The sequence below is a fragment of the Melanerpes formicivorus genome, unplaced genomic scaffold (assembly GCF_026170545.1).
Source record: "Melanerpes formicivorus ecotype bairdi unplaced genomic scaffold, bMelFor1.0.p_v2 SCAF_101, whole genome shotgun sequence".
NCBI classification, from domain to species: Eukaryota; Metazoa; Chordata; class Aves; order Piciformes; family Picidae; genus Melanerpes; species Melanerpes formicivorus.
The window spans coordinates 951844-976095 of NW_027142453.1; the positions used below are offsets into that span (position 1 = coordinate 951844).

Below are 24252 nucleotides of genomic sequence, written 5' to 3' on the forward strand. Positions count from 1 at the left end.
AACCTCCCCTGGTGCAGCTTGAGACTGTGTCCTCTTGTTCTGGTGCTGGTTATCTAGGAGAAAAGAGCAACCCCCTCCTGGCAACAACCTCCCTTCAGGTAGTTGTACACAGCAAGAAGGTCTCCCCTGAGCCTCCTCTTCTCCAGGCTAAGCAACCCCAGCTCCCTCAGCCTCACCTCACAGGGCTGTGCTCCAAACCCCTCCCCAGCTTTGTTGCCCTTCTCTGGACATGTTGCAGCAACTCAACATCTTTACTAATCTAAGTAGTGTTTAGAAAGAGTTCTTTACAATCAATACAAAGCATGTTTTGCATACAACTGTAACATTCACATATTATCAAGGCAGAACAAGAGGACACAGTCTCAAGCTGTGCCAGGGGAGGTTTATGCTTGAAGTGGAGAGAAAGTTCTTCCCAGAAAGAGTGATTGGCCACTGAGGTGGGAGGTGGTGGAGTCACCCTCCCTGGAGGAGTTCAAAAAGGGATTGGATGTGGCACTTGAAACCATGGTTTAGTTAGTGCTGAGGTGTTGGTGGATGGGTTGGACTTGATGATCTTTGAGGTCATTTCCAACCTTATTGATGCTATGCTTCTATATTATTTACAAGCAGAATGCATTCAAAGTGTTCTTTATGGTTTCTATCATTTTGCATATTCAATTCATTGAGCAAATATTACTAATTCATAGAGTCCCTATGTTTAGAGTATAATATTTATCTCATTCTTCAGTTCAGACATTCTGCATTTAGAAAGAGATGAAATGTCTTGTATTATTACATGCTAACCAAAAAAAAAACCATGAAGGAATTAACAGGTTGGACTTGGTGAACTTTGTGGTCTTTTCCAACCTATTGATTCTAAGAGTTGCTTCTGCTTTTAAGGATGCATGGACCTCGACAGGCTGGACAGATGGGCAGAGTCCAAGGGCATGAGATTGAACACATCCAAGTGCCGGGTTCTGCACATTGGCCACAGCAACCCCATGCAGTGCTACAGGCTGGGGTCAGAGTGGCTGGAGAGAGGCCAGGCGGAGAGGGACCTGGGGGTGCTGGTTGATGGTAGGCTGAACATGAGCCTGCAGTGTGCCCAGGTAGCCAAGAGGGCCAATGGCATCCTGGCCTGCATCAGGAACAGTGTGGCCAGCAGGAGCAGGGAGGTCAATCTGCCCCTGTACACTGCACTGGTTAGGCCACACCTCGAGTCCTGTGTCCAGTTCTGGGCCCCTCAGTTTAGGAAGGATGTTGAGCTGCTGGAAGGTGTCCAGAGAAGGGCAACAAAGTTGGTGAGGGGTTTGGAACACAAGCCCTATGAGGAGAGGCTGAGGGAGCTGGGGTTGCTTAGACTGGAGAAGAGGAGACTCAGGGGTGACCTTATTACTCTCTACAACTACCTGAAGGGAAGTTGTAGACAGGTAGATGTTGGTCTCTTCTCCCAGGCAGCCAGTACCAGAACAAGAGGACACAGTCTCAAACTGCGCCAGGGGAGGTTTAGGTTGGATGTTAGGTAGAAGTTCTACACAGAGAGAGTGATTGCCCATTGGAATGGGCTGCCTGGGGAGGTGGTGGAGTCACCATCATTGGAGGTGTTCAGGAGGAGACTTGCTGAGGTGCTTGGTGCCATGGGTTAGTTGTTTAGGTGGGTTGGATTGGTTGATGGGTTGGACGCGATGATCTTGAAGGTCTCTTCCAACCTGGTCTATTCTATGTAGCAAAGCTTTACATAACATTAGATGTTGTATGAAACTTCAATTCTCAGCTTGGAGTACACAGCCAGATTCAACAGAAGTAACTTCATTTCTCAGTATGCACGTGCTCAACAACCATATCACGGACACCCAGCTTATCCATGCTCACATCCTGACCTTTGAAGCACAGCTAGAGTGCCAGGGTTAATTCGATGGATGCCGTCGAGAATAACAAGCTTTCCTTCCAGGGCAGCAGTAACAAGCGGCGATGGTCTCCAAGCAGTGTCTCCATTAGCAAGGGTATACCTTTGCTGCAGCAAATCTCTAGCTGTCATATCCTGTAAGGATCAGAAGAATATAGTTATGCTCTATTTTCTTACTCTGCAAGTATAATCTTCCTCCTTTACAAAATTGCCTCCTGTTTTTCCTGGGAATATGTTAAAAAAAAGATTAGAAGGAAATTTTCAATTAGGATAGGATAGGATAGGATAGGATAGGATAGGATAGGATAGGATAGGATAGGATAGGACAGAACAGAGCAGAACAGAGCAGAGCAGAGCAGAGCAGAACAGAACAGAACAGAATAGAATAGAATAGACCAGACCAGGTTGGATGAGACCTTCAAGATCATTGTGTCCAGCCTATCATCCAACACCACATAATCAACTAACCCATGGCACCAAGCACCCTATCAAGTCTCCTCCTGAACACCTCCAGTGATGGTGACTCCACCACCTCCTCGGGCAGCCCATTATCACTCTCTCTGTGTAAAACTTCCTCCTAACCTCCAGCCTAAACCTCCCCTGGTGCAGCCTGAGACTGTGTCCTCTTGTTCTGGTGCTGGTTGCCTGGGAGAAGAGACCAACCTCTGCCTGTCTACAACCTCCCTTAAGGTAGTTGCAAAGAGCAATAAGGTCACCCCTGAGTCTCCTCTTCTCCAGGCTAAGCAACCCCAGCTCCCTCAGCCTCTACCTCACAGGGCTTGTGTTCTAAGCCCCTCACCAACTTCATTGCCCTTCTCTGGTAGCATACCAGAAATGCATCTCTGAATCGACACACACACACACACTATTTTAAATAGTCTTTGGAAGTTATAGACTTGGCAATATTACCACTTTAATACCAGAACAAAAGCCTTCCCCTCCTCCTTCATTATAATGCAAGCTTATGGCAACTTGTACACAACTTTGTGTACAGAAGGGGGCAGCAATTTACACCTGGAACAAACGAGTCACTCATTTCATGTGGAAGTCACCTGGAAGTGCAAAGACTGCATCATTAATTTTGAACACAAACCAGCAGGACATTCCACCTCTCAGCAAGAAAATGCAATGGGAAGCATAAAAATAAAGGATAGAAGAAAGGAGCCAGTAACACACAGAACCAAAAGTATGTAGTGTGTCACAAAGGGATCAATAACAACCCAAACATAACATCTAAAATATCCACACATATTTTAGGAAGTCCATTATAACAGGTAAGCACTAGAGCAACAAAGATGTGATAAGCATTTTGGGAGCATTTCTTAGGCTGTGCTGTGAATACAATCTTGAAATTACAAGAGGGATGTGGAGGTGCTGGAAGGTGTCCAGAGAAGGGCCATGAGGATGCTCAGAGGGCTGGAGCACCTCTCCTATGAGGACAGACTGAGGGAGTTGGGGCTGTTCAGTCTGGAGAAGAGAAGGCTCCCAGGTGACCTAATTGTGGCCCTCCAGTATCTGAAGGGGGCCTACAGGAAGGCTGGGGAAGGACTTCTCAGGATCTCAGGTAGTGATAGGACTAGGGGGAATGGAATGAAGCTGGAGGTGGGGAGATTCAGGTTGGAGGTGAGGAGGAGGTTCTTCCCCATGAGAATGGTGAAGGCCCGGAATGGGTTGTCCAGGGAGGTGGTTGAGGCCCCATCCCTGGAGGTGTTTAAGCCCAGGCTGGATGAGGCTCTGGCCAGGCTGCTCTAGTGTGGGGTGTCCCTGCCCATGGCAGGGGGGTTGGAACTAGATGATCCTTGTGGTCCCTTCCAACCCTGAATGAAACTATGAAACTATGAAATCAGATGAGAAAAAAACTTTCTATTATAGCTGCAGCTTTTGCATATGTGCTCCTCACAACTATAAACCCTTTGAACTTTAAAGGATTAAAAATAGAACACATTACATCATATGGCCTGAATCATTTCCTCTTTCTATGTTTCCTTAGAAGCCTTAAAATAACAGGACAAAGTCTGGTTACTTCAGTGCTTCCACATTGAAAGCCCCCACATTCCCATCCAGCAAACCAGATCATTTTTATTGTTGTACTGCTGGCTGTTTTCCCTGCTGCATTTGCTCTTTTCTGTGTTATTAAGGAATTAGACTAAAACCAGAAAGTGCAATGTTGGTTTGTTTTTTCAAAGCCAGGGAAAGAAGTGCTTTTAGGACTTGCACCACAAGTGTGCATTGAGCAGCAAGTAAACACTGCATAACTGAATACTTAACCAACACACCTTCTGAGAATTCACTGTCAGAGGAATGAAACAACATACTGTATGAATCAGCTGGGAGCCTGGGGATGCAACATCGAATATTCCTCTGAAATTCATCTGTATTCATCTGATTTAACACATCCAAGTGCCAGGTTCTGCACATTGGCCACAACAACCCCATGCAGAGCTACAGGCTGGGGTCAGAGTGGCTGGAGAGCGGCCAGGCAGAGAGGGACCTGGGGGTGCTGGTTGATGGTAGGCTGAACATGAGTCTGCAGTGTGCCCAGGCAGCCAAGAAAGCCAAGGGCATCCTGGCATGCATCAGGAACAGTGTGGCCAGCAGGAGCAGGGAGGTCATTCTGCCCCTGTATTCATCACTGGTTAGGCCACACCTCGAGTCCTGTGTCCAGTTCTGGGCCCCTCACTTTAGCAAAAATGTCGAGTTGCAGGAAGGGGTCCAGAGAAGAGCAACAAAGCTGGGGAAGGGTTTGGAGCACAAGCCCTCTGAGGAGAGGCTGAAGGAGCTGGGGTTGCTTAGCCTGGAGAAGAGGAGACTCAGGGGTGACCTTATCACTCTCTACAACTCCCTGAAGGGAGGTTGTAGACAGGCAGATGTTGGTCTCTTCTGCCAGGCAGCCAGTACCAGAACAAGAGGACACAGTCTCAGGCTGTGCCAGGGGAGGTTTAGGTTAGATGTTAGGAAGAAATTCTTCACAGAGAGAGTGATTGGCCATTGGAATGGGCTACCCGGGGAGGTGGTGGAGTCACCATCACTGGAGGTGTTCAGGAGGAGACTTGATGGGGTGCTTGGTGCCATGGGTTAGTTGTTTAGGGGCTGGACTGGTTGATGGGTTGGACACGATGATCTTGAAGGTCTCTTCCAACCTGGTTTGGTTTATTCTAAATAAAGTAATTCCAACCACCACTTGAGAACCACACATTAATTTTTCTGCAGATAAAACTCAGAAGTGTAGTCTGCCGCAAAATATTTTCTGAAATACAAAACGAGTATCAAGATTGCAACTCAAATGGCTGAGTAAGATTCAATTTAGCGATGCACCAAGGACAAGTATCGTTTGCTAACACAGGCAGCTTTTGTAAGGGATGTGTTTTATGGCTCTAAATACTTGCCCAGTGATTTATTGTTTCTCTTTATTGTTAATATAAGGCATGAATGTGCACTGAATGTGCACTTGTAGCCTGCAAAGCCAATCAGATCCTGGGCTGCATCAGGAGAAGTGTGGCCAGCAGGTCGAGGGAGGTGATCCTCCCCCTCTACTCAGCTCTGCTGAGACCCCCACCTGGAGTACTGCCTCCAGTTCTGGAGCCCCTATTCCAAGAGGGATCTGGAGGTGCTGGAAGGTGTCCAGAGAAGGGCCACGAGGATGATCAGAGGGCTGGAGCACCTCTCCTATGAGGACAGACTGAAGGAGTTGGGGCTGTTCAGTCTGCAGAAGAGAAGGCTCCCAGGTGACCTCATTGTGGCCTTCCAGTATCTGAAGGGGGCCTCCAAGAAGGCTGGGGAGGGACTGCTCAGGAACTCAGGCAGTGATAGGACTAAGGGCAATGGAATGAAGCTGGAGGTGGGGAGATTGAGGCTGGAGGTGAGGAGGAAGTTCTTCCCCATGAGAGTGGTGAAGCCCTGGCATGGGTTGTCCAGGGAGGGGGTTGGGGCCCCATCCCTGGAGGTGTTTAAGAGCAGGCTGGATGAGGCTCTGGCCAGCCTGATCTAGTGTGGGGTGTCCCTGCCCATGGCAGGGGGGTTGGAACTAGATGATCCTTGTGGTCCCTTCCAATCCTGACAGATACTATGATACTATGAAAAGTATAACATTTCAGATGAAGGGTTACAATAGTCTAACATTAAAAATCTCTTCCTTTGGAGGGGAGGTAAGAGAATTATATGCATTAATTTTCCCCCCTTATTTTGGGCAAAATTATGGCAGTGCTACTTTACCTGGTGTAACAAAATCCTTATTTTAATATGGCATGGCATGGCATGGCATGGCATGGCATGGCATGGCATGGCATAGAATAGAATAGAATAGAATAGAATAGAATAGAATAGAATAGAATAGAATAGAATAGAATAGAATAGAATAGAATTAACCAGGTTGGAAGAGACGTCCAAGATCATTGAGTCCAACCTATCATCCAACACCACCTAATCAACTAACCCACACAGTCAAGCACCATATCAAGTTTCTTCCTAAACACCTCCAGCACCGGAGACTCCACCACTGCCCCGGTCAGCACATTCCAATGGGCAATCACTCTTTCCATGAAGAACTTCTTCCTAACATCCAACCTAAACCTGCCCTGGCACAGCTTGAGACTGTGTCCTCTTGTTTTGGTGCTGGTTGCCTGGGAGAAGAGACCAACCCCCACCTGGCTATGACCTCCTTTCAGGTAGTTGTAGACAACAAGAAGGTCTCCTCTGAGCCTGCTCTTCTCCAGGCTAAGCAGCCCCAGCTCCTTCAGCCTCTACTCACAGGGCTGTGCTCCAAACCCCTCCCCACCTTTGTTGCCCTTCTCTGGACACCTTCCAGCAAGTCAACATCTTTCCTAAACTGAAGAGCCTAAAACTGGACACAGTACTCAAGGTGTGGCCTAACCAGTGCAGTGTACAGAGGCAGAATGACCTCCCTGCTCCTGCTGGCCACACTGTTCCTGATCCAGGCCAGGATACCATTGGCCCTCTTAGCTGCCTGGGTACACTGCAGGCTCATGTTCAGCCTACTATGGACCAAGTACCCCCAGGTCTCTGTCTGCCTGACGGCTCTCCAGCCACTCTGACCCCAACCTTTAGCAGTTCATGGGGTTGTTGTGGCCAATGTGCAGAACCCGGCACTTGGATGTGTTCAATCTCCTGCCCTTGGCCTCTGCCCATCTGTCCATCCTGTTGAGGTCCCTTTGCAGAGCCTTCCTACCCTCTAACAGATCAAGACCTGTTCCCATCTTGGTGTTGTCTGCAAATTTACTGATGATGGACTCAATGCCCTCATCCAGATCATCAATAAAGATGTTAAAGAGGATGGGGCCCAGCACTGACCCTTGGGGCACACCACTGGTGCCTGGCTGCCAGCTGGATGTTGCACCATTCAGCACCATTCTCTGGGCTCAGCCCTCCAGCCAGTTCCTAACCCAACTAACAGTCCTTCTAAGTTATGTGTTTTACATGATGCTGTTTATTTTCTACTATATTTTGCACACAGGGAAAAAGAAAACCATGAGAGAAAACAAGTAGGGTAACTTCTGTTCCACTCTCTTGAGCATCTACAGCGATACGAGCCTCCGACTCAGCCCTTTTTCATAGTTTGTAGTGCTTTTGGCAAGTAAAAGGTGAAAAATCTGTTTCCTGCTCTTCATGCCAATTTGGACTTACATGTTGTTATTATTTCTCAAATAAAAAACTGGAAAAGATTGGTAAAGAATAATCATGAGGTCATGCAAAAAAAAGAGACACCAAAAAAAGAAATTAATCCTAGAAACAAAACCATCACAGTACACAAATAGTACTGATGTGATCAGAAGAGCTTTTTTTTTTTTTGATGGGGGAAGAAAAGGAGCAAGTTGCTGGAAAACTGTTATAACATCCCTTTGAATATGGATGGTTTTTTCTCCTGGAGCTCTAGAAGCAGAAAATGTTTTATTTTAAGGGGAGGGGAGGGGAGGGGAGGGGAAGGGAAGGGAAGGGAAGGGAAGGGAAGGGAAGGGAAGGGAAGGGAAGGGAAGGGAAGGGAAGGGAAGGGAAGGGAAGGGAAGGGAAGGGAAGGGAAGGGAAGGGAAGGGAAGGGAAGGGAAGGGAAGGGAAGGGAAGGGAAGGGAAGGGAAGGGAAGGGAAGGGAAGGGAAGGGAAGGGAAGGGAAGGGAAGGGAAGGGAAGGGAAGGGAAGGGAAGGGAAGGGAAGGGAAGGGAAGGGAAGGGAAGGGAAGGGAAGGGAAGGGAAGGGAAGGGAAGGGAAGGGAAGGGAAGAGCAGAAGAGCAGAGCAGAAGAGCAGAGCAGAGCAGAGCAGAGCAGAGCAGAGCAGAGCAGAGCAGAGCAGAGCAGAGAAGAGAAGAGAAGAGAAGAGAAGAGAAGAGAAGAGAAGAGAAGAGAAGAGAAGAGAAGAGAAGAGAAGAGAAGAGAAGAGAAGAGAAGAGGAGTAGAAGAGGAGAGGAGTAGAAGAGGAGAGGAGCAGAAGAGGATAGGAGTAGAGGGGAATAGGAGTAGAGGGGAATAGGAGTAGAACAGGAGTGGAATAGAAATAGAAATAGAGAAAGAAATAGAGAATTAACCAGGTTGGAAGAGATCTTCGAGATCAAGTCCAACCTATCACCCAACACCATCTAATCAATTAAACCATGGCACCAAGTGCCTCATCCAGTCTCTGATATCAAAAAGCCTCTCTATAAAAACCCACTACTCTTTGAACTTGCTCAGACCCTGGTGAAACCACTCCAATGGGAAATGCTACAAACTCTTGTTCTAGATTTCATTTCTGTATGAATTACAGATCTCTCAGAAAAATAAATAAATGAGTTGTTACCGAGTAACTAATTTCATTGTCAGCTTCTCGTATGTCTCCAAAACCAAAGTCTTCCATCCTGTTCAGTGGAGGTAATGACTAAAGGTAGGATGTTGAAACACAGTGGCCATGTATTTAACAAAGTAATTGTCTCATTTTGCTGGTGAGTACCCAATATTGTATTGCATGGACAGATGGGCAGAATCCAATAGCATCAGATTGAACACATCCAAGTGCTGGGTTCTGCACATTGGCCACAACAACCCCATGCAGTGCTACAGGCTGGGGTCAGAGTGGCTGGAGAGCAGCCAGGCAGAAAGGGACCGGGGGGGTACTGGTTGATGGTAGGCTGAACATGAGCCTGCAGTGTGCCCAGGCAGCCAAGAAGGCCAATGGCATCCTGGCCTGCATCAGGAACAGTGTGGCCAGCAGGAGCAGGGAGGTCATTCTGCCCCTGTACACTGCACTGGTTAGGCCACACCTTGAGTCCTGTGTCCAGTTGTGGGCCCCTCAGTTTAGGAAGGAGGTTGACTGGCTGGAACGAGTCCAGAGAAGGGCAACAAAGCTGAGGAGGGGTTTGGAGCACAGCCCTGTGAGGAGAGGCTGAGGGAGCTGGGGTTGCTTAGCCTGCAGAAGAGGAGACTCAGGGGAGACCTTCTTGCTTTCTACAACTACTTGAAAGGAGGTTGTAGCCAGGTGGGGGTTGGTCTCTTCTCCCAGGCAACCAACAACAGAACAAGAGGACACAGTCTCAGGCTGTGCTGGGAGAGGTTTAGGCTGGAGGTTAGGAATAAGTTCTTCCCAGAAAGAGTGATTGCCCATTGGAATGGGCTGCCCAGGGCAGTGGTAGAGAGGCTGCCTGAGGAGGTGGTGGAGTCGTCATCACTGGAGGTGTTTAGGAGGAGACTTGATAGGGTGCTTGGTGCCATGGGTTAGTTGATTAGGTGGAGTTGGATGATAGGTTGGACACCATGATCTTGAAGGTCTCCTCCAACCTGGTCTATTCTGTTCTATTCTATTCTATTCTATTCTATTCTATTCTATTCTATTCTATTCTATTCTATTCTATTCTATTCTATTCTATTCTATGTCTATTCTAAAGCAAGGGTTAGGGTGTGCCTGTCCTTAAGGAAACTTATCAACTTGCAAAAGTTATTTTCCTGGGATGACTTAAAAACATGTTTGCAGCAAGAAGCACAGAGAAAATTAGGTAGGACACACTCTGTTCTGGCTCAGAAAGTAAGCACCTAATACTTCACTGTATGGAAGGTAACAGGTACTCCTGGGAAGTTAGGTATGTCACTGAGAATGCAACATTGCACTGATGAGGCTACATCCTTTTGGAACTAAGTCTCCTCTTCCCCAGGCTAAGCAGCCCCAGCTCCCTCAGCCTCTCCTCACAGGGCTTGTGCTCCAAGCCCCTCACCAACTTTGTGACTGTCAGTGACTGTAAAAGCTGCAGCTGTGTATATACATAGCTGCAGCTTTTAGATCACTGAAAGAGAGAAGACATACAAAGAATCAATGTCTCTGTTATTACATTGTAGATCACATTTAAAGCATGATCATCAGCAGTTAGTTTTCTTACCTGGTACAGCATTATAGGTTCTATACTGTATCCCAGTATATCAGCAAACTCCTTCGCAAGAACTGTTTTACCACAGCCCTAAAAAGTTAAAAATGAAGGATTAGATTACATTCCAAGGGGCAAGAGAATGAGGGGATAAAAGAAATGTAAATTCTTACTTTTCCTCCAATTAAACACATATCTTTAACCATATGGGACTGCATCATTTCTGCCAGAAGTTGATCATGGCTCAAAGTCCTTATGAAAGTATCTGACTGAGGACGATTTTTTAACAGCCCAGTCCCAGCTGGAACCTATAAGAAAGAAAGAGAAAATAAAAAGCTAACTAAGATATATTGTCATAAGTGCAGGTTCTTCCACCACCACCACTGCACTTTGAATGTGTGCAGCAGCTTTATCAACTGGTTTGAGCCTCTCTGAGCCGCCACACCTTAGTATCATAGTATCAGTCAGGGTTGGAAGGGACCACAAGGATCATCTAGTTCCACCTTCCACCCTTTCCCCTCATCTGTGTTAGAAGCACCTTCTGATGGAAGGCATGACCAAGATTGTGGAGAGGTCTATACAGCAATGTGCTGGCCCAGGCACAAGGGATATCACTCGGGCAAAGGCTCAGAAACAACGAATAGAATCGAATAGAATAGAATCGAATAGAATAGAATAGAACAGAACAGAACAGAACAGAACAGAATAGAATAGAATAGAATAGAATAGACCAGGTTGGAAGAGACCTTCAAGATCATTGCGTCCAACCTATCATCCAACACCATCTAATCAACTAAACCATGCAACCAAGCACCCTGTCAAGTCTCCTCCTGAACACCTCCAGTGATGGCGACTCCACCACCTCCCCGGGCAGCCCATTCCAGTGGCCAATCACTCTCTCTCTGTAAAACCTCCTCCTGACCTCCAGCCTGAACCTCCCCTGGTTCAAGAGGGGATTGGATGTGGCACTTGGTGCTGTGGTTTAGTCATGAGGTCTGTGGTGATAGGTTGGACTCGATGATCTTTGAGGTCCCTTTTAACCTTGGTGATACTGTGAATTGAGAGACTTTTTCTTTCATTTGTTCTTTAGCATTTCTTTTACCATAGAAACTTAAATGAATGAAATGTAGGAAAGTACGAGTTTATCTAGAAATAAAATCTTATGTATCCATAATTTAGCATTCCAGCATGCAGATGCTTTTCTAATAAATATCATCTGTTACTCTACCAAAAAAATATTCAGTGCAAATTCACCAAGTTCAACCTGTCACCACAGACCTCATGACTATACCCCAATCCCCTCCTGAACACCTCCTGGGATGGTGACTCCACCACCTCCCTGGGCAGCACATTCCAATGGCTAACAACTCTCTCAGTGAAGAACTTTCTCCTCACCTCCAGCCTAAACTTCCCCTGGTGCAGCTTGAGACTGTGTCCTCTTGTTCTGATGCTGGTTGTCTGAGACAAAAGACCAACCCCTTCCTGGCTACAACCACCCTACAGGTAGTTGTAGAGAGCAATGAGGTCTCCCCTGAGCCTCTTCCAACCTTGGTGATACTGTGATACTGTGAAATGAGTTTTAGTATCGAGTGTGAGTGTCAAAGATTCAGTGAAATGGAAACATCTTCATTCTATCTGAAAACATACATGTGCTTGATGGATAGATAAATTCATACCTGGAATGTCACTTCTTTTTCCCCAATCTGGACAGTTACATCAGCCTTCAAAGGTTTGCTTCCACTTTCGACCTTTGTAATCCTCTTGGGAAGCAAGGGGCTTTCTGAATCTTGAAGCTCAAAACGCTGTAGAAACAGGGTGTGGGGGAAAGGAATTAGTAAATACAGCTTACTGGGTTTTAAAACTGTTCCTTCTGAAAACAAAGCCAGAAGTATATTCAAGATTAATTGCTTGTGAAATCCTAAACCCATTTAGTTTACTTCAACTTCTACTTCACATACCTGCATTGTTGGATGATAGGTTGGACTCGATGATCTCAAAGGTCTCTTCCAACCTGGTTAATTCTATTCTATTCTATTCTATTCTATTCTATTCTATTCTATTCTATTCTATTCTATTCTATTCTACTCTACTCTACTCTACTCTACTTACTCTACTCTACTCTGCTCTACCCTACTCACATTCCTGGTGGCCTGTATATTTGACACTTAAAACCAAAGCAAGAAGACTGCATACCATCTCCTTATTCTAACTGTAGTGACATAGGTAAAGTGAAAATGTCATAGGGTGTCTTTGCCAAGTCTTAGCCAGCCAAATCAAAATAATAATAAGAGAAAAGGATGATAGCCTTTAGCATGTGTAATACAAGATCAGCTGTCTCTGTAGGTCATTATATCCAATTGCACATTTAAACATCTGCCTGCCAATAAAAATCAAACATATTTGCTTAACTCTATAGCCTTATCATGCAATGAAATTGAGGACAGTACAACTTAAGGCTTCAGGATGTTCTGGCTGTATCAAGGATAAAAGAGAAGTCAATGTGCCCCTGTACTCAGCACTGGTTAGGCCACACCTTGAGTCCTGTGTCCAGTTCTGGGCCCATCAGTTTAGGAAGGAAATTGACTTGCTGGTACATGTCCAGAGAACGGCAACAAAGCTGGGGAGGGGTTTGGAGCACAAGCCCTCTGAGGAGAGGCTGAGGGAGCTGGGGTTGCTTAGCCTGGAGAAGAGAAGGCTCAGGGCAGACCTTATTGCTCTCTACAACTACCTGAGGAGAGGCTGTAGCCAGGTGGGGGTTGATCTCTTCTCCCAGACAACCTGTGAGACAAGAGGACGCAGTCTCAAGCTGCTCCAAGGGAGGTTTAGGTTGGATGCTAGGAAGAGGTTCTTCACAGAAAGAGTGATTGGCCATTGGAATGGGCTGCCTGGGGAGGTGGTGGAGTCACCATCACTGGAGGTGTTTAAGAAGAGACTGGATGGGGCACTTAGTGCCATAGTTTAGTTGATTAGATGGTGTTGAGTGCTAGGTTGGACTCAATCTCGAAGGTCTTTTCCAACCTGGTTAGTTCTGTTCTATTCTATTCTATTCTATTCTATTCTATTCTATTCTATTCTATTCTATTCTATTCTATTCCATTCCATTCCATTCCATTCCATTCCATTCCATTCCATTCCATGCATTAAAAAAGAAAAAGATGTATTTGTCTTCCCAATTCTCTTTTGAGCATTCTACTCTCTGTTTTATACTGTATATACAAAACATGAAAACCATTTTCAAAACCCTGTAACAAGTCTACCTTGTTGGAGAAGCAGAATTCCTATCAGGGGGTTTATGCACAAAAAGAGCTACTACCTGAAATTGCTGAACTCATGAAGCCCTTTATTCAGACTGGAAGCTGAGAAAATGAGAAAGAGGAGTGTTATCTACCTCCTCAGAGTTGTTAGGAAAAGAGGTTTTGGTGCTTTTTTAAAGACAAGTCTTGAGAACCATGCAGTTGCACTGCTACTACGATTCACAGCACTGCCTGTTAAAGTTCAGAAGGAAAACCGAGCTGCACTTTCATACAAATGCTTTGGCTCTTCATCACCTTGTAAATTTCCATTCTGGAACAAGAACTTACACAGAGTTCATGTATAAACATGAATTTAAGATAAATGTGCTCTAGTAAAGGGCTGCAGCAAATGATATTCTTATGGTAAGAGCAGAGTCTACTTCAGATACCGTTAAACACTGAAGACAGGATAGGAATGCCTACTGAATAGCATCTCAAAGTGTGATTCTAAGAAATGCTCCAACTGATTCTGTGAAATGAGCTACAGCTAGAATAGAATAGAATAGAATAGAATAGAATAGAATAGAATAGAATAGAATAGAATAGAATAGAATAGAATAGAATAGAATAGAATAGAATAGAATAGAAGAATAGAATAGACCAGACCAGGTTGGAAGAGGCCTTCAAGATCATCACGTCCAACCCATCAACCAATCCAACACCACCTAAACAACTAACCCATGGCACCAAGCACCCCATTAAGTCTCCTCCTGAACACCTCCAATGATGGTGACTCCATGAGATGTTCTCACTCTTATGGTCATTAGTAAATTGCAATATTCTTATTAAGTTAATTGCATTTTTGGTAGGTCCAAAGCCGCTCATACACAAAACTGCAAACTGCTTGTACACTAAAATCCCTTAATCTGATAGCAACAAAGGAACATCACTGTGAGCAAGCAAGAAGCTTATCGGCACCAGCAGCCTCAGCATCAAAAAAGGAAGATTGGAAGACAGCAGCAGCAGCCTTTACACACAAAAGTATGAGTAGTCTAAAATTTCTAAGGCATATTTTGGATGGGTCTTTTGGGGGTTTGCGATTATAGAATAGAATAGAATAGAATAGAATAGAATAGAATAGAATAGAATAGAATAGAATAGAATAGAATAGACCAGGTTGGAAGAGACCTTCAAGGTCATCATGTCCAACCTATCATCCAACACCACCTAATCAACTAACCCATGCAACCAAGCACCCTGTCAAGTCTCCTCCTGAACACCTCCAGTGATGACGACTCCACCACCTCCCCGGGCAGCTCATTCCAGTGGCCAATCACTCTCTCTCTGTAAAACTTCCTCCTGACCTCCAGCCTGAACCTCCCCTGGTGCTGCTTGAGACTGTGTCCTCTTGTTCTGGTGCAGGCTGCCTGAGAGAAGAGACCAACCTCTGACTGTCTACAACATCCCTTAAGGTAGTTGTAGAGAGCAATAAGGTCACCCCTGAGTCTCCTCTTCTCCAGGTTAAGCAACCCAAGCTCCCTCAGCCTCTCCTCACAGGGCTTGTGTTCCAAACCCCTCACCCAGAGGGTTCTGTAATTAGGGAAGTGAAAAGAGACTCTCTATGCCTGCAGATCATTACTAAATTTATACAACTTCAATTCATCTAACTGAATTTGTACAATTTGAATCCATCACAAGTAAGCACAGAAATGCTGCTGAACTGGATAACATAGTCATTAAAGAAGCTACCACACTTACACCTGGACAGGAGAATCAAACAAAACTCTTTGTGGCTTTCAGAGTAAGACTGATCTCTTGGACACAGCTCATTCACAATCACAATAGCTAGATATGGAACTAGAGAGTGGCATTCAATGTATGTAGAATCCATTAATATACTTCTGCCTGAGCCAGAAGCAAATTCCTCTATACAGAGTCCAAGTTGATAGCCACATAGGAAAAAATAGTTGTGGGTTGGAAGGACAATTATTGAGCACATTCAGCATCAGAAGGCTTGGCAGCTATTTGGAGAGCCAGAAGTGGGCAGCCTCATTGCTTCACACTCAAGAAGAAAGAAGACAGACCGGCCACCAAAAACAAGGGAAGTGGTTTGGCTGTCCATAAACATCAGGCCACATTCTGCATGCCTAGAAACACATGACAGAAGACAAACTGCAGAATTTAGGAAAGAAGAAGAAGAGGAATTCTGACCATTTGGAAGTATCTAATGATTGGTAATGCCTCAATCTGGAAACCACAAAGAATACACAGATGATCCAGCAGGTCAAAGGAGCAGCTTAAATGAGATGCATTTGCAGGTAACCACGATGCTGAACCCACAAGAGAGATAAGCTAACCAGCAAACACATCCAAAGACAACTGATGCTTCTGGGCCCCTCAGTTTAGGAAAGATGTTGAGTTGCTGGAAGGTGTCCAGAGAAGGGCAACAAAGCTGGGGAGGGGTTTGGAGTACAAACCCTATGAGGAGAGGCTGAGGGAGATGGGGTTGCTTAGCCTGGAGAAGAGGAGGCTCAGAGGAAACCTTCTTGCTCTCTACAACCTACCTGTAGCCAGGTAGGGGTTGGTCTCTTCTTACAGGCAACCAGCACCAGAACAAGAGGACACAGTCTCAAACTGCACCAGGGCAGGTTTAGGCTGGATGATAGAGGAAGAAATTCTTCACAGAAAGAGTGATTGACCATTGGAATGTGCTGCCCAGGGAAATGGTGGTGTCACCATCACTGGAGGTGTTTAGGCAGAGACTGGATGGGGTGCTTGGTGCCATGGTTTAGTTGATTAGACGGTGCTGGGTGATGGGTTGGATTCGATGATCTCAAAGGTCTTTTCCAACCTGGTCAGTTCAGTTCTATTCTATTCTATTCTATTCTATTCTATTCTATTCTATTCTATTCTATTCTATTCCATTCCATTCCATTCCATTCCATTCCATTCCATTCCATTCCATCTCACATGAATTAACAAATCAATTCCAATACACTTCCAGTGTTTATTTCTCAACTGTCAATACCTCCCAGTTCAGTATAGAATCATAGGATCAATAAGATTTGAAAAGACCTCAAAGCTCACCAAGTCCACTGTATTCTGTTACACAGAGAAGCTCTTGGTGGCAAATATTAGCTGGACAGTCTCTGGACCTCTGAGGAAGGTAGAGCAAGAAATCACCTTGCTTCTGCTCGACTGCTCTCCCTCACATTTCTTGCAGAATGGAAAATAATAATTTCTTATCCATATTTCATACAGTCCTGATGCTGCCATTACTGTAATAGAATTATAAACAGAAGTTCCTCAGTACAACCAGTTACTTTCTTTCCTTCTTAAGGTTCATTGCCTAACAAGATTTGCTGTGTGCCAAGAGGGTAAAATACCAAACAAGATTAGATGTGCTTGTTAACATCATCCAACACATTTGTATAAGTGGTGATGAGGAAGAGTATCCAAACAGAAAGGAAAGGAAAATTAACACAGAAAAATGCAAATGACAGGAAGATTTTTAGAAGCAGACCATCACTGAGAAAGAAGATTTCTTTAATAGTCAACCTGTCTTACACAGGAAGCAAAAGCATGCACCACAGATAAAATTAAATAGAAGACATGGAGACTAGCGGAAGCCAACAGCTCTAAACCTAAGAGATGTTCACCATCCCCAGCCAAGGGGAGAAACAAAAAGGATACAAATTATTTCAAGTAAAAGCACAGTAAGAACAGAAGTGGCTGCTACTGCTCTGCTGAAAGGCAGAAGTCTGTATTTCCAGAGAAAAATACACTGGAGAGCAGTGAAGGGGAAAAGGACCTGGGGGTCCTAGTGGATGGGAGGGGGACCATGAAGCCAGCAATGTGCTCATGTCCAAGAAGGCCAATGCCAATCTGGGGTAGGTCCAGAGAGGTTCTTCTCCTCCTCTACTCTGCCCTGGTCAGGCTGCATCTGGAATTTTGTGTCCAGTTCTGGGCTCCTCAGTTCGGGAAGGACAGGGAACTGCTTGAGAGAGTCCAGAACAGGGCCACAAAAATGATTCAGGGAGTGGAACATCTTCCTTATGAGGAGAGACTGAGGGAGATGGGGCTCTTCAGCTTGGAGAAGAGGACACCAAGGAGTGACCTCATTCATGTTTATAAATATGTAAAGGGTGAGTGCCAAGAGGATGGAATCAGGCTATTCTTGGTGATGCACAAGGGGCAGTGGGTGGAAATCCAGGCACAGGAAGTTCCATGGAAACATCAGGAAAAATGACAGAACACTGGAACAGGCTGTCCTGGGGGGTTGTGGAGTCTCCCTCTCTGGAGATATTAAAGACCCACCTGGATGTGTTCCTGTGTGATCTGGTATAGGTGATCCTGCTCTGGCAGGGAAGTTGGACTAGATGATCTTTTGAGGTCCCTTCCAACCCCTTGCATCTGTGATACTGTGAACTTGAATCACCCTGACAAGCAGTGGAAAAGCATGACAGTGTGACACAATCTAGATAACTGAGGCTGCCCAGGGGAACATCTCAATACAGGCCCTATGCTCACTAGGCAGGGGTGATGCACAGACAGCTCCTGCTATGCAAAAACAAGGCACAATTGCTTGTGGATGTGGCAATCAACAACAGCCTGGGCAACTGTTACCGTTTGAGGCTGTGCCTTTAAGAAAGGGACAGTACTGGAACACTCCAGCTGAATGTTTTGGAGTAATAACGAAAACAATCAGATATTCTAAATGAATTTCATTGGTAGATTGGTAGAATGCAACTTTAAGTTTTAGTGCAGTTGGAATTTTTATCAGTTTCTCTCTGTCCTGCTTTTCCAGCCTGTCTGCTTCTGAGCAGCCAGAGTTTGACCTTGGACACCAGATAAGCACTGATCCTGCATGCGCTTTTGAGGCCTAACAAAATTTCATCCTTATTAATTACCTTTTCTCTCTCTCTAGACCTTTTTGGGAAAAAAGGAAGGTAGGGGGAGAGAGGGGGGGTACAGAGGGGGAACCCTCCTCTGTCTGAAGGAGGGAGTTTTGTTCCTGTATTTTTCTTTGCTGTATATTTCTGTATATATATTGTAAATACTGTATATTGTGTATATATATAACCTGAATTTGATTTATTGCTTGTAAATACAGCATTCCTTTTGCTTTTCCGACTGAGTTAGCTGTGTTTTTTTTTCCTCTTTGTGGGGGAGGGAGAGCTAGGCCTTCTCTCATCCCACCACATTATTGGCGCCCAACATGGGGCCTGTGATATATTTAGCTTGATTTACTGCTTGCTTGAGTCAGAAGAGCAAACATGAAGGTGTTCTGGATTTTAGAGCGTCTGTTCTTTTCAGTTTTTGGGGTCCTGATCTACAAATATTGTTTGGGTTCACTTCTCGATCAAAGAGGTAAATATATAATGCATAAATTTTATTTATGGTTTAGGTATAAAATTCAGCTTCTGTATGACCACTGTCTGGGGTTCTTCTGGCTTACATGATACAGAAATGTGACATCTAGCACTCTACCAATTGAGATAAGGGAGTTTAAGATTCCAGTAGGTGAAAGAGTAATTTTAAGTGATGGCTGGGATCTAAAGCTGATGTTTTTGATGTGTGTAATCCTCCTGCTGGTGATAATTAATGTGTATTTGTTGTGTGCTTTGCACCAGGAGAAAAAAGGTATCTAAGGCCTGTTTCACTATTAAGCATAGATCAAAAAGAAAGAAGCACAGCTCTGTTGACCACTGCAGGGTTCGAACCCATGACCTCAACACTCATGCACTACCAACTGATCTATTTTCTCCCTCTGCAACCATGAAATACTGCAGTTCAAAATCCTGAGGAGTCATCATGAAGGCAAATAACATCAGCCACAGACCCTGGATTTCAGGCCAGACTAGCTTACTCAGAGAAGAGTGAGAAGCTGGACCTCACAAGAGACAGCTTTGAAGGTTCATGAAAGCTAGCAGGTCATTCAGGATAACCTCATTCAAATGCAAGGACTATCCATCCCAAAACTCAGAAAGGCAAGCAGGAGGCCAGCCTGGTTAAAAACACAATACAGGACTGAGAGTTTTTCTGTAGTCCTGAAATGAGGTCTAAGAATTCTGAAGAATTAGGAGGTTTCATCTTTCACTTATCACATTTGTTGTGGGGTACTCTTTTAACTCCTGTTTTAGCATCAGCAATAATGAAGCCTTGTTGTTTATTTCAAATTACTTTTTCTTACAAAAGTACTGAAGTAACATTAGTCCAAAAAACCACATCTCATAATCCACTGCTCCATGTAAGTACACTATATGTGTGCAATACTCACTTTTAATACATCTTTGACTGCTGTTCTTCCTTCCTTTCCCAGGAAAACATCATAGGGGTAGAGCCGGTCAATGACACTCTGGACTGACATCATGGGAAAGGAATCCTAATTCAAATCAAAAACCACAAATTCAGAAAACAAGTCTGTGAGGGCAATATGCAAATCATATTCTACTTCACATTCTATAATACTTCACAGAAATCAGATTCTATTCCACTGGAGAGAATAGAATAACAATAGAATAGAATAAGAATAGAATAGAATAGAATAGAATAGAATAGAATAGAATAGAATAGAATAGAATAGAATAGAATAGAATAGAATAGAATAGAATAGAATAGAATAGAATAGAATAGAATAGAATAGAATAAGAGTAGAGTAGAATAAGAGTAGAGTAGAATAAGAGTAGAGTAGAATAAGAGTAGAGTAGAATAAGAGTAGAGTAGAATACAGTAGACTAAAATAGAATAGAATAGGATAGAATAGAATAGAATAAAATAGAATAGAATAGAATAGGGATAGAGTAGCATGGAATAGGATACAATAGGAAAGGAAAGAATAGGATAGGATAGGATAGGATAGAATAGAATAGAATAGAATAGAATAGGGATAGAATAGCATGGAATAGGATAGAATAGGATAGAATAGGAAAGGATAGGATAGGATAGGATAGGATAGGATAGGATAGGATAGGATAGGATAGGGTAGAAATTAACCAGCTTGGAAAATACCTTCGAGATCATCAAGTCCAATCTATCACCCAACACCATCTAATCAACTAAACCATGGCACCAAGTGCTTCATCCAGTCTCCTCTTAAACATCTCCAGTGATAGTGACTCCATCACCTCTCGAAGGTATTTTCCAACCTGGTTAATTCTATTCTATATACAGAGGACATTTAAAATACAGTAAAGGGCTCCCTGATCTCTTAAGCATGACATTTACTGCAGTGCTTGAAATGTTGGGGGATTCTTTTACTGATTCCCCCCACCCCCGCCCCCCCCATCATGGAACATTATAAACAGTATTACTGATTATAAGTATGAACTGAATTATACATTTCATAAAATATGCATCTCCTGATTTCGTTTCTAAGTAACTCTTCTTTCAGTTGGGTGCCTAAGCAAATCCAAGTGGATAACTGAAAATCAGTTGATTTTATTTGAATTATATTATTTACTGTGATGTAGGAATGGAATGGAATGGAATGGAATGGAATGGAATGGAATGGAATGGAATGGAATGGAATGGAATGGAATGGAATGGAATGGAATGGAATGGAATGGAATGGAAGAATAGAATAGAATAGAATAGAATAGAATAGAATAGAATAGAATAGAATAGAATAGAATAGAATAGACCAGGTTGGAAGAGACCTTCAAGATCATCATGTCCAATCTATCATCCAACACCATCTAATCAACTAAACCAAGCACCCTATCAAGTCTCCTCTTGAACACCTCCAGTGATGGTGACTCCACCACCTCCCTCGGCAGCCCATTCCAATGGCCAATCACTGTTTCTGTGAAGAACTTCTTCCTAACATCCAGCCTAAACTTCCCCTGGCACAGCTTGAGACTGTGTCCTCTTGTTCTGGTGCTGGTTGCCTGAGAAAAGAGACCAACCCCCACCTTCCTTCAACCTCCCTTCAGGGAGTTGTAGACTGCAAGAAGGTCTCCTCTGAGCCTCCTCTTCTCCAGGCTAAGCAACCCCAGCTCCCTCAGCCTCTCCTCATTAGAGCTTGTGCTCGAGGCCTCTCCCCAGCCTCGTCCTTCTCTGGACACGTTCAAGTGTTTTGATGTCCTTCTTAAACTGAGTGGCCCAGAACTGGACACAGTACTCAAGGTGTGGCCTAAACAAAGCAGAGCACATGGGCACAATGACTTCCCTGCTCCTGCTGGCCACACTATTCCTAATGCAGGCCAGGATGCCATTGGCCTTCTTGGCCACCTGGGCACACTGCTGGCTCAAAAATGCTGCAGTTGGAATCACTGAGAACAATCAGCTTAAAGAAACCAAGTGATTGGAACTAATTCTATAATAAACCGTTCATATCTACCTAAAAAAGACACTGCCACACAATGAGAACACTTCACGTTCTCTAACACAGACCAAAATGCTTCCTTCATTCCACAGTTTAGATAATAGCAGAGGACTCATTTTCATTACTCTGAAAGCCATCTGGCATTAATTTAAAAATAGTTTTTCAATACAGGACTCAAAGGATAAAAAGTTGCAATTTCTTTTCAAATCCAACATGTACTTGTCCTGGATGGACAAAAAGCCTCAAAATTACTCTGAATCAGACAATGAGGCAGAAGTTAGTAGGTCTGGTTCTTCAGACTTGCTTGAACATGTCTCAGAGCCAGAATGAGGCAGGTGGGCATGCTTTTGGCCACGTTTGGAAAGAAGGCTTTCTATAGGTTGCAATACCAGGGTTTTATCCCTAGGTCTCTGTTGCTACTGGCCAGTATTGCCTCGGGAAATCTATAAGTATCAGCCCAAAGAGCCAGAGCCTTGTCTTGCAATTGTCCACGCTCTGGAAGGAACCACGAGCTTCGCTTGGAAGCTGAACTGTGTTTCAGTTTACCCAGACAAGACAGCAAGGACCCCTCGTTATTTCAGCGTTGTGAAGCCCAGAGGACAGACACGCGTCTTGCCAGGCCGAGAGGCGAAACCCCAGAGGAGCTGAGTCCCCGGGACAGTTTTGTTTGACTGGAGAAAGGAGTGAGCGCTGCTACAAAAGGATTGCAGCAGAGAAACCTCCTCTCTACAAAGCTTTCAGCTACAAATCCTTTGAGAGCAAATCCTGCCTCAGCAATAAGCTGCAGACACCAACAGAAAGTGAAACGGTGCTCCTGCTGCTTCCATGTGGTCAGGGCCATTTTGGTTTCTCTAGATCTTAACGTGTGCCACGAGGTATCAGGACCAGTGAGTAATCTGATTTTTATAAGCATCTATTGAAGGTCTGTTGCCTTAGGGAATTCTAGAGTTCCCCCACCCCGTTGTGGGCACATAGTATCACAGTATCACAGTATAACTTAGGTTGGAAAGGACCTCGAGAATCATCGAGTCCAACCTATCAACACAGACCCCATGACTAGAGCATGGCACTAAGTGCCACGTCCAATCTCCTCTTGAACGCCTCCAGGGTCGATGACTCCACCACCTCCCTGGGCAGCACATTCCAATGACGAACGACTCGCTCGGTGAAGAACTTTCACCTCACCTCGAGTCTAAACCTCCCCTGGCACAGCTTGAGACTGTGTCCCCTTGTTCTGGTGCTGGTTGCCTGGGAGAAGAGACCAACCCCTTCCTGGCTAATACCACCTTTCAGGTAGTTGTAGAGGGCAATGAGGTCACCCCTGAGCCTCCTCTTCTCCAGGCTAAACAATCCCAGCTCCCTCAGCCTCTCCCCATAGGGCAATCGCCGGCTGCATTGCCGAGGTTGCTTTTCTTTACAGTTTAGAGTGCTGTTTGTTGTTTCTGGATTTTTGTACATATTGTCTAAATTGTTACTTGTTCCTGCTGGTGAGGGATCTGTTCCACGACCCAACCCCTCCAATCTGTAAATAGGTTTTGATTAATGGTTGTGGTTTTTTTGTGGGACTTTTTTTAATTAATAAAATTATTATTTTATTTATTAATTAATCTCCTCATTTATTGATCATTAAATATCCTTTTATAGACCACAACAGTACTTCTTGCCCAAACACTGTTTCATTTCTCTGAACTTGCATCTTAATCACTTCTGAACATAGTATCGTAGGATCAGTCAGGGTTGGAAGGGACCACAAGGATCAGCTAGTTCCAACCCCCCTGCCATGGGCAGGGACACCCCACACTAGATCAGGCTGGCCACAGCCTCATCCAGCCTGGGCTTAAACACCTCCAGGGACAGGGCCTCAATCACCTCCCTGGACAACCCATTCCAGGGCTTCACCACTCTCATGGGGAAGAACTTCCTCCTCACCTCCAGCCTCAATCTCCCCACCTCCAGCTTCATTCCATTCCCCCTAGTCCTATCACTACCTGATAGCCTGAGAAGTCCCTCCCCAGCCTTCCTGTAGCCCACTTCAGATACTGGAAGGCCACAATGAGGTCACCTGGGAGCCTTCTCTTCTCCACACTGAACAGCCCCAACTCCTTCAGTCTGTCCTCATGGGAGAGGTGCTCCAGCCCTCTGATCATCCTCGTGGCCCTTCTCTGGACACCAGTAAGTATCTGCAAGTATCCAGCAGTACTGAGGGAACTGAGCACTACAGTAACCCAACTAATTGGCATGTTTTAATGTGTATAATCAAATAAAAGATGAAGTAATCTGCCTCTAAGCAGTACCATAGGTAAAGTGATTGCACACGAGGCACAGCAGAGAATTATCCCAAGAGTCCTCTCTACAGACATCTGCAACTTGAAGAGTCTGGGAAGCTGTCCTGGTGTCTTACACTCCTGGGTTGACTACATCTTCATGCATGTAAAAAGGCTCCTTCCAACCCCCTCTCTCTTTGCACAAATC

General features: G+C 44.8%; 1 protein-coding gene across 1 annotated transcript in view; it reads right to left on the reverse strand.

The window, feature by feature from the left end:
* VWA8 (von Willebrand factor A domain containing 8) overlaps positions 1-24252 on the reverse strand; it is a 176475-nt gene that overhangs the window by 85982 nt on the left and 66241 nt on the right. Inside the window, exons 9-13 of the mRNA XM_068166488.1 lie at positions 19735-19839; positions 11898-12023; positions 10395-10529; positions 10237-10314; positions 1860-2020 (exon numbers count right to left, since the gene is read on the reverse strand). Coding sequence (XP_068022589.1) covers positions 1860-2020; positions 10237-10314; positions 10395-10529; positions 11898-12023; positions 19735-19839 — 605 coding nt within the window. The remainder of the gene's footprint in view (positions 1-1859; positions 2021-10236; positions 10315-10394; positions 10530-11897; positions 12024-19734; positions 19840-24252) is intronic.